General features: G+C 40.4%; 1 protein-coding gene across 4 annotated transcripts in view; it reads right to left on the bottom strand.

The window, feature by feature from the left end:
- Positions 1–21,356, bottom strand: part of slc6a9 (solute carrier family 6 member 9) — an 81,146-nt gene that overhangs the window by 27,213 nt on the left and 32,577 nt on the right. Inside the window, exon 1 of one of the 4 annotated variants that reach the window (XM_084911930.1) lies at positions 19,158–19,434. The exons of the other annotated variants lie outside the window; for them this stretch is intronic. Within the exon in view, the coding sequence (XP_084768056.1) occupies positions 19,158–19,199 (42 nt within the window). The 5' untranslated portion in view covers positions 19,200–19,434. Of the gene's footprint in view, positions 1–19,157; positions 19,435–21,356 lie in introns of those variants that run through there. 4 annotated transcript variants of the gene reach the window in all.

Genomic DNA, 21,356 nt, shown 5'->3' with positions numbered 1-21,356 from the left:
CATTTCTGTTTTCCAATGTAAATCTTGAAGTTTCACTTGGAAGCTTGCGAGCATCTGCAGACAAGTTCATTTCCCATACAAACCACAGTTAGTAGTCAAACCAGTCACAGGGACGTTTTTGGTGCAGCACCTTCTGTGTAACTAATTTCACACTAGAGACTTCAAGTAATCTCCAGCAACCACTTGTCAACTGGTCTGGGAATATGCTTTTTTCTTAATGACTGGTTGTTTGTCAGGCGCTCACTGACCTGATGTAGGCCTCCCTGAACATGGCTTTCGCAATCGATTTCACAGCAACCAACAGCAAGCATTCACAACTGGTTGGGGAATACACATTTTCTATTGCAACTAGTGATCAGTTGGTCACCAGCTGGGCTTTAAGCCTGTGTGACTGAGGCCCATTACTATCATTATGTCAAACAAAGAAGACAGGAAGTAGATCTGACTAAGAAACCAAGGGACAGTGAATGCTCATAGGCTAGTTACTTGTCAGCTACAAAGAAAAGCATAGCTGATTTATCCTCCTATTTGACTCTAATGTGGAACCAAAATTTACAACATCAGCATTGTGTTGTATTTATTAAGACATTAAACTAGTGAGGGAACTGCAGAGTCCCATAGATTTCTGTGCAACCTCATGTTATGTTTAAACCAGAGGTGTCTAAGACATTCCCATAATAGCTTCATTTTTACAGCCTATGTTGTTAAAAAACAGAGACTACAAGAATAACAAATTATTATTCAGCCTCATTGAGGAAACTGACTCGTGGAGTTCAAAATATCTTCATGGAGTTTTATAGCAATAGTTTAATGAAACATAGACATACAAAAACATGATTTACATTTTTAAAAAAAGTAATCTACCCTTAAATATAAAAACTACCAAAAAAGATGGCAACCAAACAGAAACTAAAATACAAAAATATATTTAAAAATGACTTTGAACCATTGACACACTGAACCTGTTAGACACATTCAGTAAAATATCAAATGACATAATTTGTGGCTGCACAACACAAGTTGCATCACTATCATTTTACTAAATGGTTTACTAAACAAGGTGACAGGAAGTGTGATTAGCTGAATGCTCTGCACCAGCACCAAATAAACAGAACAGATGGAGCTGAGGCAGGTTTGTACTTTTGCTTTCACAAGCTGAAATCAAGTATTGATTCAGCTTGTGTCTGATTCATTTCTGATTAGCCAGCGTTTAATTACATTCAGAGCCTGCTGCATATGGGCACTCAGCAGTAACAATACATCGATACTCGCAATATTACTAAGGGCCATTAGTTACCTATTCTGCAAAAGTAATCTCACAAGTGGGACTCCAACATTTTGTCAAACTGCAGCTGACAAAATAAGACCATCTAACTCTTCTCTCCCAGAAGCTTAACTTGAAAAGACTGTCAGCTCAGTGCCTGAAATGTAAATGAAACGAGAACTGCTGATCTGCATTGTGCAGGCTTAGAATGGAAAGTGACATAAGAGGGAATCAGTGCGATTTACACAAACATGTGTAACTCTACAAAGGCTTGCAGGTGTTCTGTGAAGAGAATAAATGCTCTCCAGTAGGATGGATGTATAACCCTTCAAAAACTCACTAAGATGTTTTTCACAGCATGTCACATGTCTGCTGCAGGTAACGCTTTATCAAAAAAACAGAACAAAAAAACAGAGGTGTAAATAAATGAAAAGCATGTTAGGATGTATCACATTCAACATCAGTGTCAAGTATCACCGCCTGCTTGTTTTGGAAACCTGTCATAAATATTAAATAAATGTAATAGAACTTATTGGTTTGTGTTCTCGCTGCAAAAGTAATTCAGTTTTATCCCGCCGCTGCACCTCTCCCCTCATGTGTTTCCTCTTGAAGTTGCTGTTGCTCATCCTCCCTCCTCTCACAGCCCATAGAGAGCACTTCAGCTTTGTGGACTATACACAATATCACACACACATGCATTTAAATGCACACACCGGGTCAATTTGACAGACAGCAGCACAAACCTTCAAACCGACATCTCCTGACAGCTGCAGCCATGTTTGTAAGAGATACTGTCCACTGGAGTGTGGCAAGAACAACAAAATTCCTTTCAGCTTATGGAAACGCACATGCACGCGCACGCGCACACAAAATTTACTTTGGCTTCTATAACCACAAATGTGGTTAGGACACTATGTTCTTAGAGCACAGTGTACTGGCGCTTCTCTTATTTTGAAAATTCCCTGTACTACTTCCATCTCTCTCACACACTTCAATAGTCACAGAGAGCACAGTGCTGGGCTCTGCAAAGACTTGATAATCTCTCCTAACAGAATGTGATTTGTTAATATCGTGCAACTGCTTACTGTGCGTGTCATTTCCTATCTGAAAGAAATTTATTTTTGAGACGTCTCCTGTAGAGCGATGGCATTTTACCGACAGTTCAGCGGTCTCACATGGGAAGCTGGTTCTCCATGCACATCTGCAAGTTCCATCCAGTGAAAGTTTAAATGGCTTCTTTAAGCGAATAGTTACATCCATGTTCATTTTAGAGACACCATCAGTTGTGTGATATGTATATTCAGGGACAGAAGTGGTTTAGTAAGAAAAACAATACAACTAAATAGGATTTGATAATAATTTTTGTATGCCATAAACTGGAATCATCCTGCTAATAATTCATATGTGTATGACATGTAACAGCACTGTGGGGCGACTGTACCAAAGGTTTCCACAGTAAATGCAAAGCTCTTTACAGATGCCGTAATGTAGGTGAGTAACAACAGCTGTTAATTTCACACAGGCACTGATTAGTCTGCCTTTTTGCACGTGGGGATGAGTTTACAATGTTTGTCCTGTTGCCTAATAACACTTGTAGTTTTGGGTGTGACCTGAATAAAAAACAGCCACAAATCGAGATTCATTGGTAACATAAAATGTCTTTTAAACGCTCATAGACGCTCCGGTTACTTATGTGTGATTGTAGATGTTGTGACCGGAATCTCTGTTTTCCTCATATAAATCCAGATGTTACTATTCGTGGTTGTAGTTGTGCTCTGCAAATCATCCTCCAGCGCTCCTTATTGTGCTTGAAAACACTACAAGGCAGGGGAACATTATGTTACAGTGTTAGAGCCCTACAGAAAGCACACATTCGTTGTGGTTACGCATGAAAGCATATTTGAAATGAAGACCTATCCTAGGTGCCATTATTAGCCTTTTTAAAGAAGCACTCATTGAAACAAATTGCTACAACATTTGTCTGACTGCTTTTGTCCATTCAAATCTCAAACAGATCTGAAGCAGTGGTAAAGATGGAGCTTTATTACAGCAGCCAGTGAAAGATGGCCTTTTTACATGTGGACGTTGCCTTAATCAGACGTACCAGATAGGAACTGTGATTATTTTACTTACTTTGTTTGTGACCATTTTTGGTCACCATTTCATTACATACTGTCATATATGTGAGAGAAAACCCACACAGAATCCAACATATAATTAGCATGTGCACACTCATGCTGCTGTATGATGTACGTACATGCTACTTTGTGATATCCAGGTGTTATTATTAAAACAGACCTTGTTGTTTCGTGAAACTACAGCTATTTTAATTCAAATTGGGTCAGTTAGTTCTTAATATCTCATTTGGGTTTATGAACTTGAAGTGGAACTGGATAAGGGAGAAAAATAAATGTGACAGATAAAGGAAATGGAGACTGGGGATAGGTCTGTCTAAATCAGTGTGCATATGTGGGTTGATTAAAAAAAATGTCAAGTTTTTCTCCTAATCCAGTTAAAACTGTATAGATTAAATTTATCATTAGCGTTACAGTCACTGACTCACCAATCTGGATTCGACCAGCAGTGCAAAGAGAAATAAAATAGCTGTTATTATAAACATAAATTGTATGTAGTTTTTGCAGGTTTAGTGTAAATGAGAGGCACAGCTAATGTTAAAGTGTCCTTTGACCTGTCATTGTGAGTTCTGTGTTTAAATTCAATCAAGGAGGTAAGCAGCCAGTCTGCAGTACAGCCATGTTGCATCATTATATGATGAAATGGTGAGTAAGAAAAGAATGGCTGTGATAAATCATAACAGACAGATACAAAGAATAAAGAGGCTTTAAGGTGGATGAACATTCATATAAACAAAATCGCCTTAATCAAGTGTAATCAGTTTCAATTTTATAACCGTGGAGGGTTTGAATACAGACTGTAGGCTGGATACTTTCAGGTGACCTGGTGAATATCGTGCACTTAGTTTCATCAGAGTTTAAAACAGCTTTTGTCTGATGAAAAGATTTCTGAAATATACTGTATCATAAGCAGACTGTACATGTGCTGGTCAAGGAAGGAGCCAGTGGCATATAAAATAGTGTAATCTACATAAAAATGTACATTACAGTTTTGGGTGGCAGAGATAATATTGTTTGTCTACAGAGTAAATAAAAGAGGTCAAAGAAACGATCCTTCTGGAACATCTACAAATGCTTTAGCTGTTTGCTTTACCTGAAGAGGGTTTGCTTAGTCGATGGTTTTTACTCACTCAGGGAGAGAAACTTCATCTTTTATTATATCTCAAAATGCAATGAAAACACATTTTCTTGTTTCTGGAGATAAAAGTGAAAATTAGACCACATAACTGTCTCACACACTATTTGTCAAATCGGTAGTCAGGTGTATTTTGTGTGCAATCTCACAAGCAGCTCCAAATGTAACACCAGATCTCTAAATCACTAGTCTTGTATTTTAGGCACTATGTAGAGCTTTCAGTTAAAGAGGACCTCTAGCACCAGAATGGCTTTTTGATGTCGGTACTTCTCTAGCACCAGAATAACTCACCCAGTCTCTTGAAATTAAAAGCAAAGGTCAAATGTCATTCAAAGAGGAAAACTAGAGAAAGTATTCAGTATATTCATGACCATATAAATTCTATGAGAAATCAAAAGCTATTAAATGTTAAAAGAATAACTCTTCAAGAAGGATTTAACAGTATATTCTGTTCCTTCCCATCAGTTCATTGTGCTTTTCATTCAATCTTCTTTTACATTTAAATCATTGTACAAATTTTTTGCATTACCATGTTAGTTCAAGAAGATCATGCTCAATCCCAGCAGATCAACAGCTTATATGTAAATGCTGGCCAACACCACCTGGGGCCTCAGCCGATTCCATCTGTGCATCCTATTTTAGTCTTATAACAAACATGCTGCTTAAGATACTTCAGTATGTATATAGTTCCTGCCCCACTGCAATCCACTTTGCAACCCAACATGTTGCTCACCATTTTACATATACAGTCCTGATACTACTAGTGAAATAAAATGTCAACACCAGTTCTAGGTGATCAGGGAAGAAACATTATCATTTTCCCAGACTGTCCTTCAGCCAGTAATCAGGGCCCTGGTGTTTGATTGTGGCACATGTAATCTCTCTCACTCCACCTATGCAGAAGCTTAGTAAACATGTCTGTCTGCAGTGACTCAATCCAATTGGTTATTATGGTACAAAAAGCCTACCGGATCCCCCCGCAAAAACAGTCTGCTCAAAGCTCTCTTTATGAGTGGGCTGTGAGGTGAGAGTAATAGGCCTAAAGACACTGCAGACCGTGGCTTCTCAACCTGCTACCATTGGGGCCACATACCAAAGAATCCCACTGGGCAGGGACTGAATAAATTCCGCTCCATGGCTGATTAATTGAAACCAATGGATGGGGTGTTGGGAGGAGGAGAGAGGAGGATAAGAGAAAAAGCACTGTCAGATGAACGGTGGATAGATAGCTGCCCAGAAGCTAGGGTCACCTACAGGTTACGTTGCTGAGTGTCTTTCGTAAGATCAGGCATCTCTATTTCACTTTTAAAAAGTGCTGATGTATTAACATTCAGCTATGCTTCCAGGTGCACATATTTAGGAGTGACACATTCACAAGTGAATGAAATTAAGCACAGTATAGATTAAGAGGAGTGTATCAAAATATCACAACAGCTAGTAAAAGCGTATGAGCAATGGCACAGTTAAAGCCTAACCTACTAGAGCCTGTCCAGAAATGCTATATAGAAAAATAAAAAGGAAACCTCCTTTCATGATCTACAAAGCAAGTGCTTGGCCGATCAGTAGGAAGCTCTAAATGCATGTTACTCTTCCCAAAATACATTAAACATGAGATCTCAGTGATTAAACTGGTTAGCGATAGATTGATTTGAGGTGTCATTTGGTAGGCATTTCTACAGCACTGAAAACCCATTAGAAAGTGTCTTGACAATTCTGCTGAACATACCTGGATAAATTTAAAGCATCAGCATGCTTCTTTTCAGTTTCACAACTGTTTCCAAGTTTCCAACAAATAATGTGAGAAAGGTCTGTGGGATTTTTTTTGTAATTCTGACATATGTACAACCAAGTACAACACCATAAATATGTTGTAATGCTGCCCATAAGTATGTGCCATGATCTTCCACTTGCTGTCTCTACCCAGTATATCCAATTTCTGAAGAATCAGGTTGGCAGATTGTCCACAGTATTCCACTCTCACACAGTCCAACATGACACTGACCTGTTTTAGAAATGTCTTTTTTAGCTGCAGCAGACATTTACATTCTCACATGAATCTGTTTAGAGAGGTCTCTTTTTAGTTTACCTTTCTTGAGTCATTTACACCCCCACCCCCCAAAAAACAAACAAAAAAACCCAAAACGGTTTCTCTCTGACATGAGGTAATGATATTTGGAGATCAATTCTGCTTCAAACATATTACAAAGTATAAGACAGTGTGTGCAGTTGCTCAGTGTGTCAAAGAAAAGACACCGTAAATCCTCAGGTTACTCTGGAAGGCGTTTGTGAAATGGTTTTCTTGCTAAAACAACAACAACCAAGTGAGCCACTTGGTGATTGGTCAGTTGATTGGTAAGATGATATCTAGTGAATTGAGTGAATAGAACCACAAAGTAGAACCATGTGGCTGTTTAAAAAACAAGACCAGCAAGTACAAATCTGTACTCAGTGGCTGTACTCAAAAGCACAAACTCTAACAAAAAGCAGTGTTTAGTCTATCAAAGCAAAACCTGGATATTACTAAAAATAATCTTTTTGGGAACCTATTTTACCCTTACATTATTTCAACTGTTTACCCTAAAGCTCAAATTGATTAGCAGGTTACTTTTTCTCATGAGTGGAACTAAAATGTCAGCCTTTACATTAGTTTCCAGTGGGCCACTCTTGTATTAAACAACTCACATGCGTAGCTCATTGAAATCTGAAAAGGACCTCCACGTTTAAACATCCAGACTATGTCATTCACCTCCTTACCTTGAGATACGTTTTCATGGTGGGGGAACTTGGAAAAGCAGCATGAGCCCCTCAAATGCTCCCAACGTTCTTGTGAATGGCCAACTTCTCTACCTCTGTGATACTTATAGCACTAAACTTACCATGCTGGAATCCCCAAATGCCTTCCCTAGGGGGAAAAGGAAGGTGAGGGGGGGCTAGATGTGTTGACATTTTTATAAGTATGGTGGGGGCTGGGTCTAAGAAGGGGCAAGGAAGATGGGTGTGGTCAGCACAAAGGTTAGTGCACTGTCATTATGACTGACTGCACAAGTTTCTAAAAGTGAATGCAAGTGGACCTTTATATTTTCATTTATGTGCCGCACATTAATATTACACATGTATGTAGTCAGTACAGGTGATGTGATCAGAGAGTTTTATTTCAGGAAGGAGGACGGAAATAAACACTAACTCTCCAACTGTCTCCACATTTTCAGCCCTGTTTGTGTATCTCAGCCACATGCCGATGCATGTAAATACCATGAAAATTTTGCGTAACCATTACCATCTCACGCTAAAGCCCTGATCTGTTGCGACAGTCTGTTTTACGGTCCATTATTTGTGAATATGGGATGACAGTACCTTGTCAAGACATTGTGAGGATAATCTCCCAATCCAAATCAGAAATAGGCTGTTCTCTAATAAAACAATAGTATTACATGAGCTGAGTGAAGGAGAGAGATGGGAAGAGGCAGACTGAAATAGAGTCGCATAGCGAGAGCTCTCTGAGAGGATAGAATGACAGAAAGGGAAAAGGAAAAGAGGGGTGATATGCGCAGACAGGAAGGCAAGTCTAGCAGGGGCTGCTGTAGCCATGTGCACCTACCCACTCCTGCCGCTACCCTTCACCCATACCCACACCCCTCCTTTGCTTGTTCACTCATTTGCTTAACAAGTTCATTTGTGCATAGAGCTTCATCAGGCATGGCTGTCAAGTGATGCGCGAGACTGGCCTGCGGAACTGTTGGCCCTTGCAAGCTGTTCACCTGCATCCATCTCGCCCCCATACACCCCACACGCACCCACACACATGTAGGGACACACATCCTTATGCAAGAGCACAGACATGGCATCCAGTGATGCCAGTAGTGTGAGTAAACAGTGTGTTCAAGTCGGAGTGTTTACTACAACTTGGGCTGCAGGGCAGTATTTCAGATTGTTTTTGGCTTGCGTTGCTGAAATGATTCCCAAACAGTGAAAATTCACACATGGCTACACTTGTCTTATATTTCTTTGATTTAAATTTGAATACCTTTGGATTTTGAGAGTTTATGATGGGCTTATTTCTTTACAGAGTTCACTAAACAACATTTGGTCAGTTGAAAATTCACAGATGATGGTTTGGGGCTTCATAACCCTGTTGAGTCACCTGAAGTAGAGTTATTTGTGACATTGGTGATACCTGCCATACATTTTGGTTCATGATTTTTGGGGACTTATCATTTTGTGCCATCACTGATGGATGCATCGCTGACATTTTTCTGCTTTTCTTCCTCCTTTTCAAAAGCAAACACTCATCAAAATGCTGGGGCCAATCTTGTTTCGTCTCTCTTGTTTGCTCTTGTTTTCAATCATTGCTTTGGCCCTCTTCACTTGAGGCAGAATTAACAAGCATCATCTCAATAGAGTCGCCCTCAATCCTCGAACAGCACAGCAAGTGTGCTGCTTCAACAAGAGTGTGCATGGACAAAATCACACAAGCACACACTTATGCAGCCTCAACAAGCATTATCAGCCCCAAACCCTCCTGTGTTTCCTTGCTAACACGGTGAACATGCTGCCTCAACGAGCCCCATCATCAGCTCTTTTCTCCCCTGGTTTTTGCTTCCTACAAATCCATGACAAAGCTGATGAATAAGCCTCATCAGCCTTTTCTCCTCAGCCCATTTCAGAGTTTTCCTTGAAACTTGCTCTTCTTTCTGGAAGTTGCAGTGCAACGTAATGTAAATGTGAAGCATGTAGGTTACGGCAATGCACCTTCCACTGCTGAACAATGTGGGCTTTTACAGTAAATACATAATTTAGTTCTGATTTCTTTTCTTCTTCTTTTTTTTTGCACATTTTCTCACACTTGCATGTTTCAGATTGTTGAACAAATTTTAATGTTTGACAAATATAACTTGTGTAAATATAAAATACAGGTTTGGCAAACGTGAGATGAGCCTTTGTGTTCTTTTTGGTCAGCATTAGGGTTTGTGGTTTTGTTTTTTTTATCATCTCAAGCATGGATGCCATTTTCCCCCCAATCTCTTTCTTATTATTGAATTATAAACACTGCCAATAACTTGATTTCTTTAGATGTTGTTCTGGGTTCTTTATGACCTCCTGGATGAGTCAGGAGTCACTTTTACAGTAATTGTGTAGGCCACTCATAAGATTCACCACTGTTCCAGGTTTTCTCCATTTATGGGTAATGGTTTGGTTTAGAAATGGCTTTTTAACCCTTTCCCTTTCTTATTTGTTCTCAAGTCTCTTTAGATCCTGGCGTGATGTGTTGCCTTTTGTGAATCTTTAGACTACTTCCACTTCGTCAGATGGTTTCTGTTTATGTGATTTGTTGATTCAGCAGGTCTGACAGTATTGTCTCCTGATTATTACTCCTGATTGGGACTTTCTTTAAGTCTATGTACTTCCTTTATTAGTTGTTCCTGATCAACTCTGAGTCAAATACCCAGACAAACCCCCCCTCCCAAAAAAACAGTAACAAGTCATTCATTATTCTTTTTCACTTCTCTTTAAGTATGATTAGGAAGTTATGAAATATCATAATCTCCACCTCCCATTTATGTGTTCCCTCATCGGCGTAACTTTGTGCTGAACATTCGGGGGGGTCAAGATCTGTCTAAATAAATAAATAAATCTGGGTAAATTCCCAGCTGATTAAACATGCAACTACTTTGCTGGTAATAACTGAAATGACCCCCCTGGAAATTACGCCCCTGCTCAGTAATCTGAAGCATCGCTTAATCTGATGCGTTATACTTTTACTACTGTCAATATAATAATGAACTTTTTCACGCAGGTTTGTAAAAAGTTGCCGAAAAAATGTGATTATACTGAGAATTTATATATTTAGATGCATTTAGATAGATACATTTGCAAAAATGCCTATAGCAACATTACAGCAAAACCATTAACAAAGAAAGTGTGATTTGGAATATAAAGTTGTCACACTGACATTTAACTTTACTAAGGGCGTAATTATACCTACAGAGAAAATTGAAACATTGTTCTTCAGCTGTTATCCAGAAGATATTGTTTTATTTTTTTAGTCTATGAAGGGAAGAGTTGCACCAGCTGAGAATGGAAGCACATGTGGTCTGAATAGGAATTAAATATGCGCTGCAACTCCTGCAGCCACCGACTTGCTGTTTTGTAAGTTATTTTGAAGAAAGAAGAATGACTGTCTGGACAACCCAAATTGATGCAACACAGAAGAGGATAACTAATGTTGGAGTGTTTTTTGTTGGTCACTTTGGTGGAAAGGCTATGATTCTTAATTACTTTAGAAATGACTAATAAATAAGGAGGCATCTGGATGAATTTACAGATAACTGTAATCTTATCTCAAATGAATTATAGAGCTGTTTGACTAACGGCTATGGAATAGTGCAACTTAAGGATGGGTGATTCTGCCCAACATAGTTGTTGTAATAACCACCCAATCAGGACTGTGGGAAAGAGATAAATGCTTATGAGGAATACGTAGGGAGGCACATCCCACAGTGAGACATCAAAACAAATGCCTTTCAAAATTAAAAAATAAGACCAAGCTAAACTGTAAAAAGTCCTAGGATGTTGGATCACAGATGTGGCAAATGTACTTGATATATGGACACATTAAACTGGACGTCCAATTTCTTAACATAACTAAGATTGTCCTGGACAGAGATGCTGGCAGCAAATGTTAAATAAATACAAACTTCTAACTCTACCATGTTGTCTGTGTGGTATTTTAGAGAGCATTTGTTAATCAGCTGCATGTGAAGCAGTAAAAGCGCTGCATAAGTCTGATTCTCAGCCTCACAGACTGTAAAAGCATCCGTCACTGTTAACTAATTATCACAGCAGTCGAGATGAAAAGGAGCTTCCATCCTAATTTCCCAGAATGACAAAATTAACAGTAGTACCTGATTAGCCTGAGACTGACCTTAACCGAAAAAGGCAGATTTTCCCCACAATGATCCAGTTAATTCCAGTTTGTATTAAAAACTTCCATGAACCTGAATAAATCAGTGGTCACCACAGTGTTGTACAGTCCAAGGTCAAGGGCTTCTATGGCTTCCTGAAAATGTGACCATGTGGACCGATATAATGTTAGTTAATCAAAATCGATGAATTCAAACACAAAAGGCACAAAAACCCCACAAACATCTTTTAGATTCAGTCTCTATTTTTTTGGGCCTAAAATCAAAGGCCAATGATAAATATCACTGCTACCATAGGACAAAAAAAAAAGATTTATGTCAATCCCAATGGCTAAAACCCCCAGGTTGAAAGGTGCTGACCAGTGACATTAAAAGCTTCAGGCTTTTTCACCCTTGCCATGACCCCAACATTCCTGAATAGGGTGTTTTTGGAAGAAGATGGTAACTCTAGCAGGGCTAACTTGAGCATGACCCACCTATGCACATATTTTGCTTCCTACCCTTTATTAAAAATGGTCAACAGTGCATTTTCACATTTGAGCCCCTTTCATCTATCCATCAATACCATTTATAACAACTTTAAGGATGATAATAAAAGATCACTTGAACTGACAGTAAGTCTACGACATGGCATGACGTCGACAAGTTTTCACAAAACAGGAGGGAAAAAAACCTGACCACTTTTAGAGATAGAATTAGATAATAAGATAATAACTACAACAAAATTATCTGTGTTTAAGCTACCTCATGGTCCGGCCCCTTTAACCCTAGGTCAAAGCCTGCTTCCACCTTTCCTTTTGCCTCAAGCCCAAACCCTGTCATTTTAGGTATCTCTGGCATGTGAAACACTTTTTAAAAAAACTCTTCCCAGAGTTTCTTATTTCAGCGGTTTGGCTTCTGTGAGCAAAACTTTGGGTTTTATAACACACAAATCATCGCAAATACATCTTGTAGTGTTTGAGCCTTGTGCATATTAAGTAAGGTACATAAGAAAGAAATATTATTTTCCCTTTTTTCAACAAATTTTCAAAAAAAAAGTCCAAAATTGCCATATAATTTGTACCACAGGAGTTTGCATGGAGGGACAAAGTATTTAGCTGTAGAATCAGGGGCGAACAAGCTAGTGTAGCCCCAGAGACAGATGACCCTAGTGGCGTCAGGAAAGGAATCCGGTGTAAAAATCTGTGCTAAATCAAATATATGGAGGCTTTTCCTGTGGCAGCCCCATGGGAAATGGAAAAAATGCTGTGAGTAATCAGTGAGTGTTAACCTAGGTACACATTGGAAGTAACATCAGACAACCTGATGTGGAGGGGAAGAATTACAGAGCTGTGACTGCAAAGGACTGACCGGCAGTAGAGGCCAGTCTGATGCTTGGAACTATTAACAGCTGCTGACCAGCTGACCTAAGCATTCAACAGGGTGCAACAATATGTAACATCTCTGACAGATTCTTAGCATTTATAAGTGAACTAAAGGATATGAAAACTGGGTCCTTAACTGCAGAGGTATCCACTGGAACTATGCCAGAGTTGGTGTAATATGAACATATTTTTCTTTGTACCACTCAGGAGCCATAGTAGCAGCAACATTGTGGACTAACTGTAATTGATATAGTAGTGCTTTACCCACTCCACTGAATAAAGAACTGCAATAATCCAGTATGGCTGTGATAAAAAGCATGGATCATCCCATCCCAAGATTACCAAAGAAAAAGAAGGATTTTACTTTAGCTATCAAATATCAAATACTGCTTTCCTGCTAAGGAAAGTTATGATCCCCCAAAATCTGGTCACAAACTTTGAAACTCTGTGGCACTAAACACTAAGGAGAAGCTATTACACTTAATTTTCCATTCATGAGTCAAATTGAAGTCAAAACACAAACTTGTAGTAAATTAATGTGGTGCATTTTCCATTGTTATACCTCTCTGACCTGTCTTCCCCATGTGATGTTTTGTGTAATGTATGTATGGTCGCAGGGTAAGATGGCGCCGCCATTGCGTGCAATAGGTCGGCAGCCTTATGAAATTTCCCCTTGTGGGACTAATAAAGGTATATCAAATCAAATCAAATCAAATTTTAAAAAAAAGCATTTCATTTTTAAGCAAAGAAACAAACAAAAAATGAATCTATTGTGTGAATTTATATATCTCAGCATAAAAACTGGACTTGCACGTTAAAACAGCTGAGCAATAACAATTCCCCACAGTTCTCTATCCCTCCCATCAGTTACACAGCTCTCCTTTTAGCAAGCCAATCGCTTACTATCCATCATTAATTCTTCTATTCTTCTGTTGAACCATGCATGTATCATCAGTTTGCTGTGTGTGATGCAGTATGAGGCTGTGCTTCTGCAAAGCAGCTGTGAGCCCGGAAGCCCAACTTAGTGAAGTCAGAGGGAGACCGAAGGTTAGAGCCACCACAGGGAGATGGACAAGGGGCACACACACACTCACTCACACACATACATTTTTTAAAATTTGTTTCAGCCTCTCTCGTTTCTCGCTTCCACATGTGTCTGTTCCCTTACTCGCTAAGCCTTGTTGCGGTGATTGAACACGGCTACTTTGCACTTACGCTCCATAAACTGCAACACCTGCCCCCAGATGGGCAGAGTTTCTCTTTCTGTGTGCGTGTGTGTTCATGTGTGGGCCCCTGCTGGCTTCCTACGCTAGATGTAATGTACTGAACTGTATTAGCAGCAACCATAACATTATATGTGACATCCAAAGATGTTTCACAGTTGATTCCATTCCAATATGGTTCTTAATTCCTGATAATGTTTATTTTTCCAATACTGTGGCCAAAAAAAAAAAAAAATCCGTTTGTGATGTTTAAGCTAAAAGGGTTGTTTTAGAACATCAACTGCCACTAAAACCGTGACCGCCTGCAGGGCAGACAGGCTAAATATATCGACGTACGCCCGTGAAGGCAGACATAAACAGAAAAGGTCGGTGTTGGAGTGCAGCAGCGCTGGATGAATGCCTCCACAGTGGAAGAACTTGTACTTTTCTGCACAACAGCGCTTCTTGTCAAAGCACTGTGTGAAAATCTGCAAAGCAACAATCTGGGTCAGCTGTTGAAGCTATAAATGCACTCTGAGTTATGAAAACCTGAAACAAAAAAGTTAAGAGACTCAAAAGCCTCAAAAAAAAAAAAAATGTTGCCTTTGAGTAATGTGATTACATGCAACTTTGCTATATAAGTCTAATGTAAAATGGTAAATTTGACAGAATTTATCAGATGAAATTTACTTGATTAGCATGCATATATATATATATATATATATATATATATATATATATATATATATATATATATATATATATATATATATATATATATATATATATATATATATATAAAATTGATTGCTAAAGTAACGACAGGCTGAATCACTTTCTCAAAACAATATGAAGTCAAAGCTATGACAGAGCACTCAGAGCCATTTTCAGGATATGGAAATAGTTTCTGATCTATCTGATCTCTTCTTTCACTAAAAGGATGTCAAGACCAATCACAAGCACTCACTTAGCAATTACCAGATCCATCTGAACTTCTTATTATTCCAATTATTAGTCAAGCGTGCCTTGAAATCACACAGGACCTCAGACTATTGTCCCAACACGGCAAGTACGATCTACCACTATGAGGAAGGACGTGACCCGTGTAATGACAGCGGAAATGAAGGAGCGCAGTTTTGATCGAAGCTGGGCAGCCACGCTACTTTTGAGACAGGATATTGGATGGGTGATTTTAGAAAATGGAGAAGTATTTGAAGACCGCGATAACGATAAGGAAAATGGCTAGGGCTGTGCCAGAACAGAACTCTTTTTTTTTTCCCTACATGCAGACTGTCTGGAAATGAGGAAATCCAACGGCACTGGTTTCAGTCACGAGTTTGACTAAAAGGCACCTGGACAAAAAAAAAAAAAAAAAAAAGAAAAAAGAAAAAAGGAAAGCAAAATAAAAATCAATGGTGCCGTTGGATGAAAGTTAGGTTTGAAAATAATATTCAAATAAAGCTCATGTAACCTATTTTTTAAAAATGTAACTTTAAATTAAAAGGAGTATTTTTTTTTCCTTTTTAAAACAAAAGCTATAACCTTTAAGTTAACTAAAATACTTTACCAGCCTATTGTTCCACTTTACTGTTTCTACACATGTAAGAGCAGCTCAGTTCTTCTCATACCGATGCTCTTAAAGGCCACTGAGTAGGGGATTGCAGTTGGTTAAACCATTTACTGTTATGTGTGATCTCACTGGTGTCATGCCCACGGTGTATCACTCTTTTCTCTCCTGTGTCAGAAATGCCCTGTTCTGTCTTTACCACATAATTAGTGTTAGAGTGGGTGGATGTCACATCACATGATTCATTCATCGAGTCACTGCCCTTCAACATGACTGACAACAGGTCAGAATAACAAACTATAGCAAAGATGAATATAATCTCTGGGATGCACTACTTACTCTTCTCCTCTCAGATTGGACAGAGGTGAGAGGACAGTTGGATTACATAGTTACCTACGAGTACCTGTTGAGATTACCTAGTTAACATGCAAACTTCAGTAAATATGTCTGTAACACAATCCACAGATGCCTTTGCCAAATTTAGCAGATGTTATTTGTTTCATATTCTGATCGTGTCACACACACACACACACACACACACACAACCCCGTTCAGCTATCTTCCTCAAAAAGGCCTTCAAATTTGTGAGGACCGGTGTGTGTGTGTGTGTGTGTGTGTGTGTGTGTGTGTGTGTGTCTGTCTGTCTCATGAACTTTATCAGCTCAGCCAGCACTTGAATCTTTCCACAGTAAGCAGCTCAGACAGTACCGGCACAGAGATTTCCCTCAAACCTCCTGATTATATCCTTCACCTCTAGGGGAAAAAAAAGCAATGACTAGTAGAAAACTGACACATAATTTATATTAAAAAGCCAACTACTCTCTCTCTCTCTCTCTCTCTCTCTCACACACACACACACACACACACACACACACACACACACACACACACACACACACACACACACACACACACACAGCTCAAGAAATTAAAAAATGATTTAATCACACATCAGAACTTCATGAATAAAAATTTCAAATTGAAAATCTTCACTGACATACAAAAGGAGACAGTGTTGAAAACAAATTATCAACCCTTTGAGGGCTGAATTCAAAATCACACCCAAAATGAAAGCAAAACCTGCTCATGGTTCAAACCTTCCTTCAATTTTTTGAGCGCTATATAATTAACACTTATAGCATGACAAGCATTTACAAGCTGGTAACACAACCTCAGGTTGTACATATTGCAGAAATGATGCGCTTGATTTGTGGAGGTTATATTTTAATAAGCCTCAGGCTATAATAATGATTTAAAAAGTTACATACATGCATATTCTTCACAGGAACTACAAATACCCCACCATTTATGGTGAAATGCGGGAATGTTAGCGCTCCAACACCTGCCTTCCCAAATACAGGGTTCAGGTGAGGGAATGGTCACCAAGTCAGTGTGTGAAATAGCTTGTAACATGTGTAGCACCATCTCTGAATGGGTTTTAATGAACATTTTGGTGGATATATCCACAATGACATGGTCACTGTGCAAGCACTGAGCTATCGCTGCCGTTTTGCACATGCAGACAGCTCAAGAAAACACCACAACTTTGGTGGTGGAGGCTGCCTTTGCCAAAAAACGATCTCCTGAACACTGTTAATAAACTACCATTAACAGGCTTTTGTTCGTCTTTTAAAATTTAATCGTCCATTTCAGACGTTACCTTATACAAGATAAAATACTGAACATCACATTCAAACAGGTTTCTTTCATTCGTAGGCTTGTTAATTACCGATTAAAAAAAGAATGAAAAAAACCCAAACACATTTGCTCCAATGAACAGATACCATACTTGTATTTTATTCCTTTTTGGGGGGCTTCTATGAGGTCATGGTTTTTTTTTTGTTTCATTTTTTTTTCAGTCAACACTCAAACCACGTCTCCTCAGCTTTTATTGCAGACAAAAAGCAGCATCTGCAAACTCTACATTTCTAATAACACTATTCAAAAAAAAAAAAAAATATGACAGTGAGTCTGCCATCAAAACTGAATGAATAATTATAATTCTCTTCAAATGTGAGCAGGCAGATCTGCAAACATGCACAAATTAGAACTCTAAGAGTTCAGTTCGCACTCCACGGGTAATGATGCCAGCATTTAACTTCGACAGGCAATGGAGTGAAATCTGCATTTATATGCACAGGCAACCCTAGTTTGGAAGTCCTGAAAGATCCAGTAAGTCCTGTCAGTCAAAGCTTTGGGAGAAATGCGGCGCTTGTGCTACCAAACCTAAACTGTCCAGAATCAGCGGATTAGCATGTGGACTGCTGTCAGTTGTGAATGCCACTTCAGGGAATTGTTCACAGTAAGAACAAGCAAACACACACATCCACCCAAGTAGCCTCCACCTGCATACACATACACACTGTGAAGGTCCAGATTTCTTCAGAATTCTGATCCAAAACCTTACACTCCAGGATTTTTCCTTTTTCGTGGGTGTGTACGTGAGTAATTTAAGTACCTGTTTGAATGAGAACACATATAACTTGAAACATTTGTGTGCAAATGCCCGCAGGTGTGAGTCTGTATGTGTTTTTTCAGCGTGTGTATTTGCCTGCACAGCTACAGCAGGCTGAGTCAGCCTTGACAGCAGCAATCGGAAACAGGAGACAAGGACTTGGCGAACAACACAAGCCAGCAGCAAGGTCAAACGCTCACACACATGCACACAAAAAAAAAAAAAAAAAACCCAAAACAAAACACACATCTTTTTTTTCCCGTCTTTTTGTCTCTACCTGCTGTAAGAAATAACTGTATATCTTATCTTAAGCGGATCCGAGGATTTAATTGTTTCAAAGTGTTTCAAAGTCAGCCGAGAGTTAATAAAAGGAAGCGGAGTGAAGGATGTATGTGCCAAAGTGTGCAATTAAAGGCGCTTTCGAAGGAGGAAAGGGGGGCTGCTGGGGGCTGGGGGGTATAAATATCGTCCCTTTCTGGACGCTACTGCTTTTCCACTCTGTCACTCTCTTTCACACACACGGCGGACCAGCCCACTTCCTTACCAACCCCATCTCTCACAGCGCTAGCCCGGACTTCCCACTGCAATTACTTATAAAACTTTTCAGGGCCGCCACACGTGGTCGGGTTTTTAAAGAGCTGCGTCCCCCTCCTCACGTGGTGCGGGGGGTATTGAGTCGTCACAGACCCCCTGAATGATCACCGAAAAATAAGGCGGCGCAGACAATAGCTCGTCTTGATGAATTCAATTCTTTCAGGACCCTGTACCGTTGTCCAGGCAGCTCCGGGCAAAACAATCGTTGCTTTGATAGTCCAAGAAACACACACTCACTCGGTTGCTCTTAGAAACTCCCTCTAACTACTTCCGAATTAGGATCTAAAGATAATATACATCTGACCTGAACCTGTGATTTCTTTTTTTGGGGGTGGGGGATTCAGCTTTTGTATTCCTAGCGGTCTCCTTCCGCTTAAGCGTCAGGTGCACCTGATAGAGAAGAAACATCCGCGTGCCCGCTTCTGTTGCAAAATTTTTTAAAAAAGAAGAAAAAAAAAAGAAGAAATTTAAAAAACAAAACAAAAAAAACCCCAGAAAAAACAACGATAACTTGAACTGACCTGGTCCGCAGTGGAAGCAGCAATGGTGTTCGACTCGGACATGATTTGATGCTGTGACCCAGTGGTGCTTCTCTGCTGGCCACTGTGGGCTCCTTCATTCACACCTTGGCTTTCAGTTCCGCAGCGAAAAGGGGGGAGAAAACACAGTATACCCTCCCTTTTGCCCTGGCTTGATTAATGCCTGAATTACTTTCACCTCATTTCATCTGATGGAGCTCCGCTTCCTCTCCGCCTCTCTTGCTCATTCGGCATGGTAGCCCACTCTCTCTCCCTTCTCCCTCCCCCCCACCTTCCCACTGTGATTCCAGCTCTGCCTCCCCTCCATCCACCCCGCTCTCCCTTCCTCCCTCGTTTTGCGCTCTTACTTTAATTCACCCCTCCCTTTCTTTCTCCTCTAACTCTTTTACTTTCTCTCACTCCCCGCCTCCTCCTTTTTCTGTCGTACTTCACCATTTCAGGAATATGCCCCCTCCCACCTTCTCCTCCGCCATCCACTGCCCCCCCCCCCGTTCATCTCCCACCATCACCTCCCCAGAAAAAAAAAAAAAAAAAAAACGCACAGGAGAGATCCACAGTCTTTTCCCTCTACCTCCACAATGAATGGCTCGTTGTCACTCCAGCACCTAGGCTGAATACAGAGCAAGTAAGTGGGAGAGAGGAGGACCCATGGTGGTGGTGATGGTGGAAAGGACAGGGGGGTGTCGAACTTCTAGTTTAGCTGGCCGGAGTAAAGTTGGAAAGGGGGGGGGACCCCGTGGAGGTCCCATTGGCTTTGGCCAAGCGCTCCCTCTCTCTTTCTCCGAACAGATTAAAGCAAGGAAACAAAAAAAGGAAAGAAAAAAAAAGTGAGGAGCCCACAAGTGAAGAGCCCACACGGCTTCCACCGGACCCCCACCCCCCACCGCCCCCACCCTGCCAACCCTTTCTCTCTGTCTCCCTTATTTCTTCCGTTTGTTTTCAGAGGCAGCTGCTGCAACTCTGCAGACCACCAACAACTTCCCTTTCAGCAGTACTTGACTCTTCCAAATCCTCGTCCGTCTCTACACCCTGACACTGCCAATGCCCACCCAGCCTCCAGCCCCCCCAAACCCACCAGGTCACACCGAGAGACTGGCCAAGCCAAAGCCCTCCTCCTCCTCTTCTTCCGCAACATGTTCACAGAGTAACACCCTTTCAATTTTAAGCGCTTCTCTCCTAAGCCTCTGTTTTGATGCGCGCGTTGTTGCACCATATGGCTAATGGCTACCCACAACAAAAAGAGGAAGCAGAAATGGGGAGGGGGGGGGGGGTAAAAGTGCATCCAAAATGGGGGCGTGATTGAGAGGTCGAAGAAAACATCACTCATGCGGGAGAATGAGACGGTGTCTTTAAATAAGTCACTCAGCATCAGTTCAACCTCCGGATGTGGTTTAACATCAAAATGTGAAGTTATGTCAACAGCTGACAGGCAACTGGCCCCCAGCCTAATGGGTGTTTGATAGCCGTGGACAATAGTAGGCCAACACCACTTGAGTGGAAGCCCTCAAGTTATATTTAACACATGACAAGCACTGCAGACAGGATGCTGTTCATTCATCTATCAGTTCACAGCATTTGAATCTCCCTTGGAATAAAAAGAACGAAGTCAATAAAAGAGTCATTAGCATAAACCCGCCCTTCTCAGTGTGCTGAGAGGAAGTATTAGCAATAGTAGCAGTAGAAATTGACTCTGTAGTTTTCACATTTTTCATTGTTATTTTATAACTGACTTTATTTAGAGAATATGGTGGAATGCCATGTTCTCAGCTTGTGCTAGCATACTTGTTTTGCAACTTACATCAGTAAATTGTAACGATGTAGCGCACAGAGACCGATACCTGGTAATATGTGACAGTAAAAGGCAAAGAAAATTCTAGGAGGGTTGGGAATCGCATCTGTAACCGGAAGGTCGCCGGTTCGATCCCTGGGCTCTCTGTCCTGGTCGTTGTGTCCTTGGGCAAGACACTTCACCTACCGCCTACTGGTGTTGGCCAGAGGGGCCGATGGCGCGATATGGCAGCCTCGCTTCTGTCAGTCTGCCCCAGGGCAGCTGTGGCTACAACTGTAGCTTGCCTCCACCAGTGTGTGAATGTGAGAGTGAATGAATAGTGGTATTGTAAAGCGCTTTGGGTGCCTTGAAAAGCGCTATATAAATCCAATCCATTATTATTATGAAATGTT

The sequence above is a fragment of the Perissodus microlepis genome, chromosome 18, assembly GCF_051167445.1.
Source record: "Perissodus microlepis isolate ML-2025 ecotype Zambia chromosome 18, ASM5116744v1, whole genome shotgun sequence".
NCBI lineage: Eukaryota > Metazoa > Chordata > Actinopteri > Cichliformes > Cichlidae > Perissodus > Perissodus microlepis.
The sequence above is the reverse complement of the archived record's forward strand: the minus strand, read 5'-3'. Positions and strand labels throughout refer to the sequence as shown.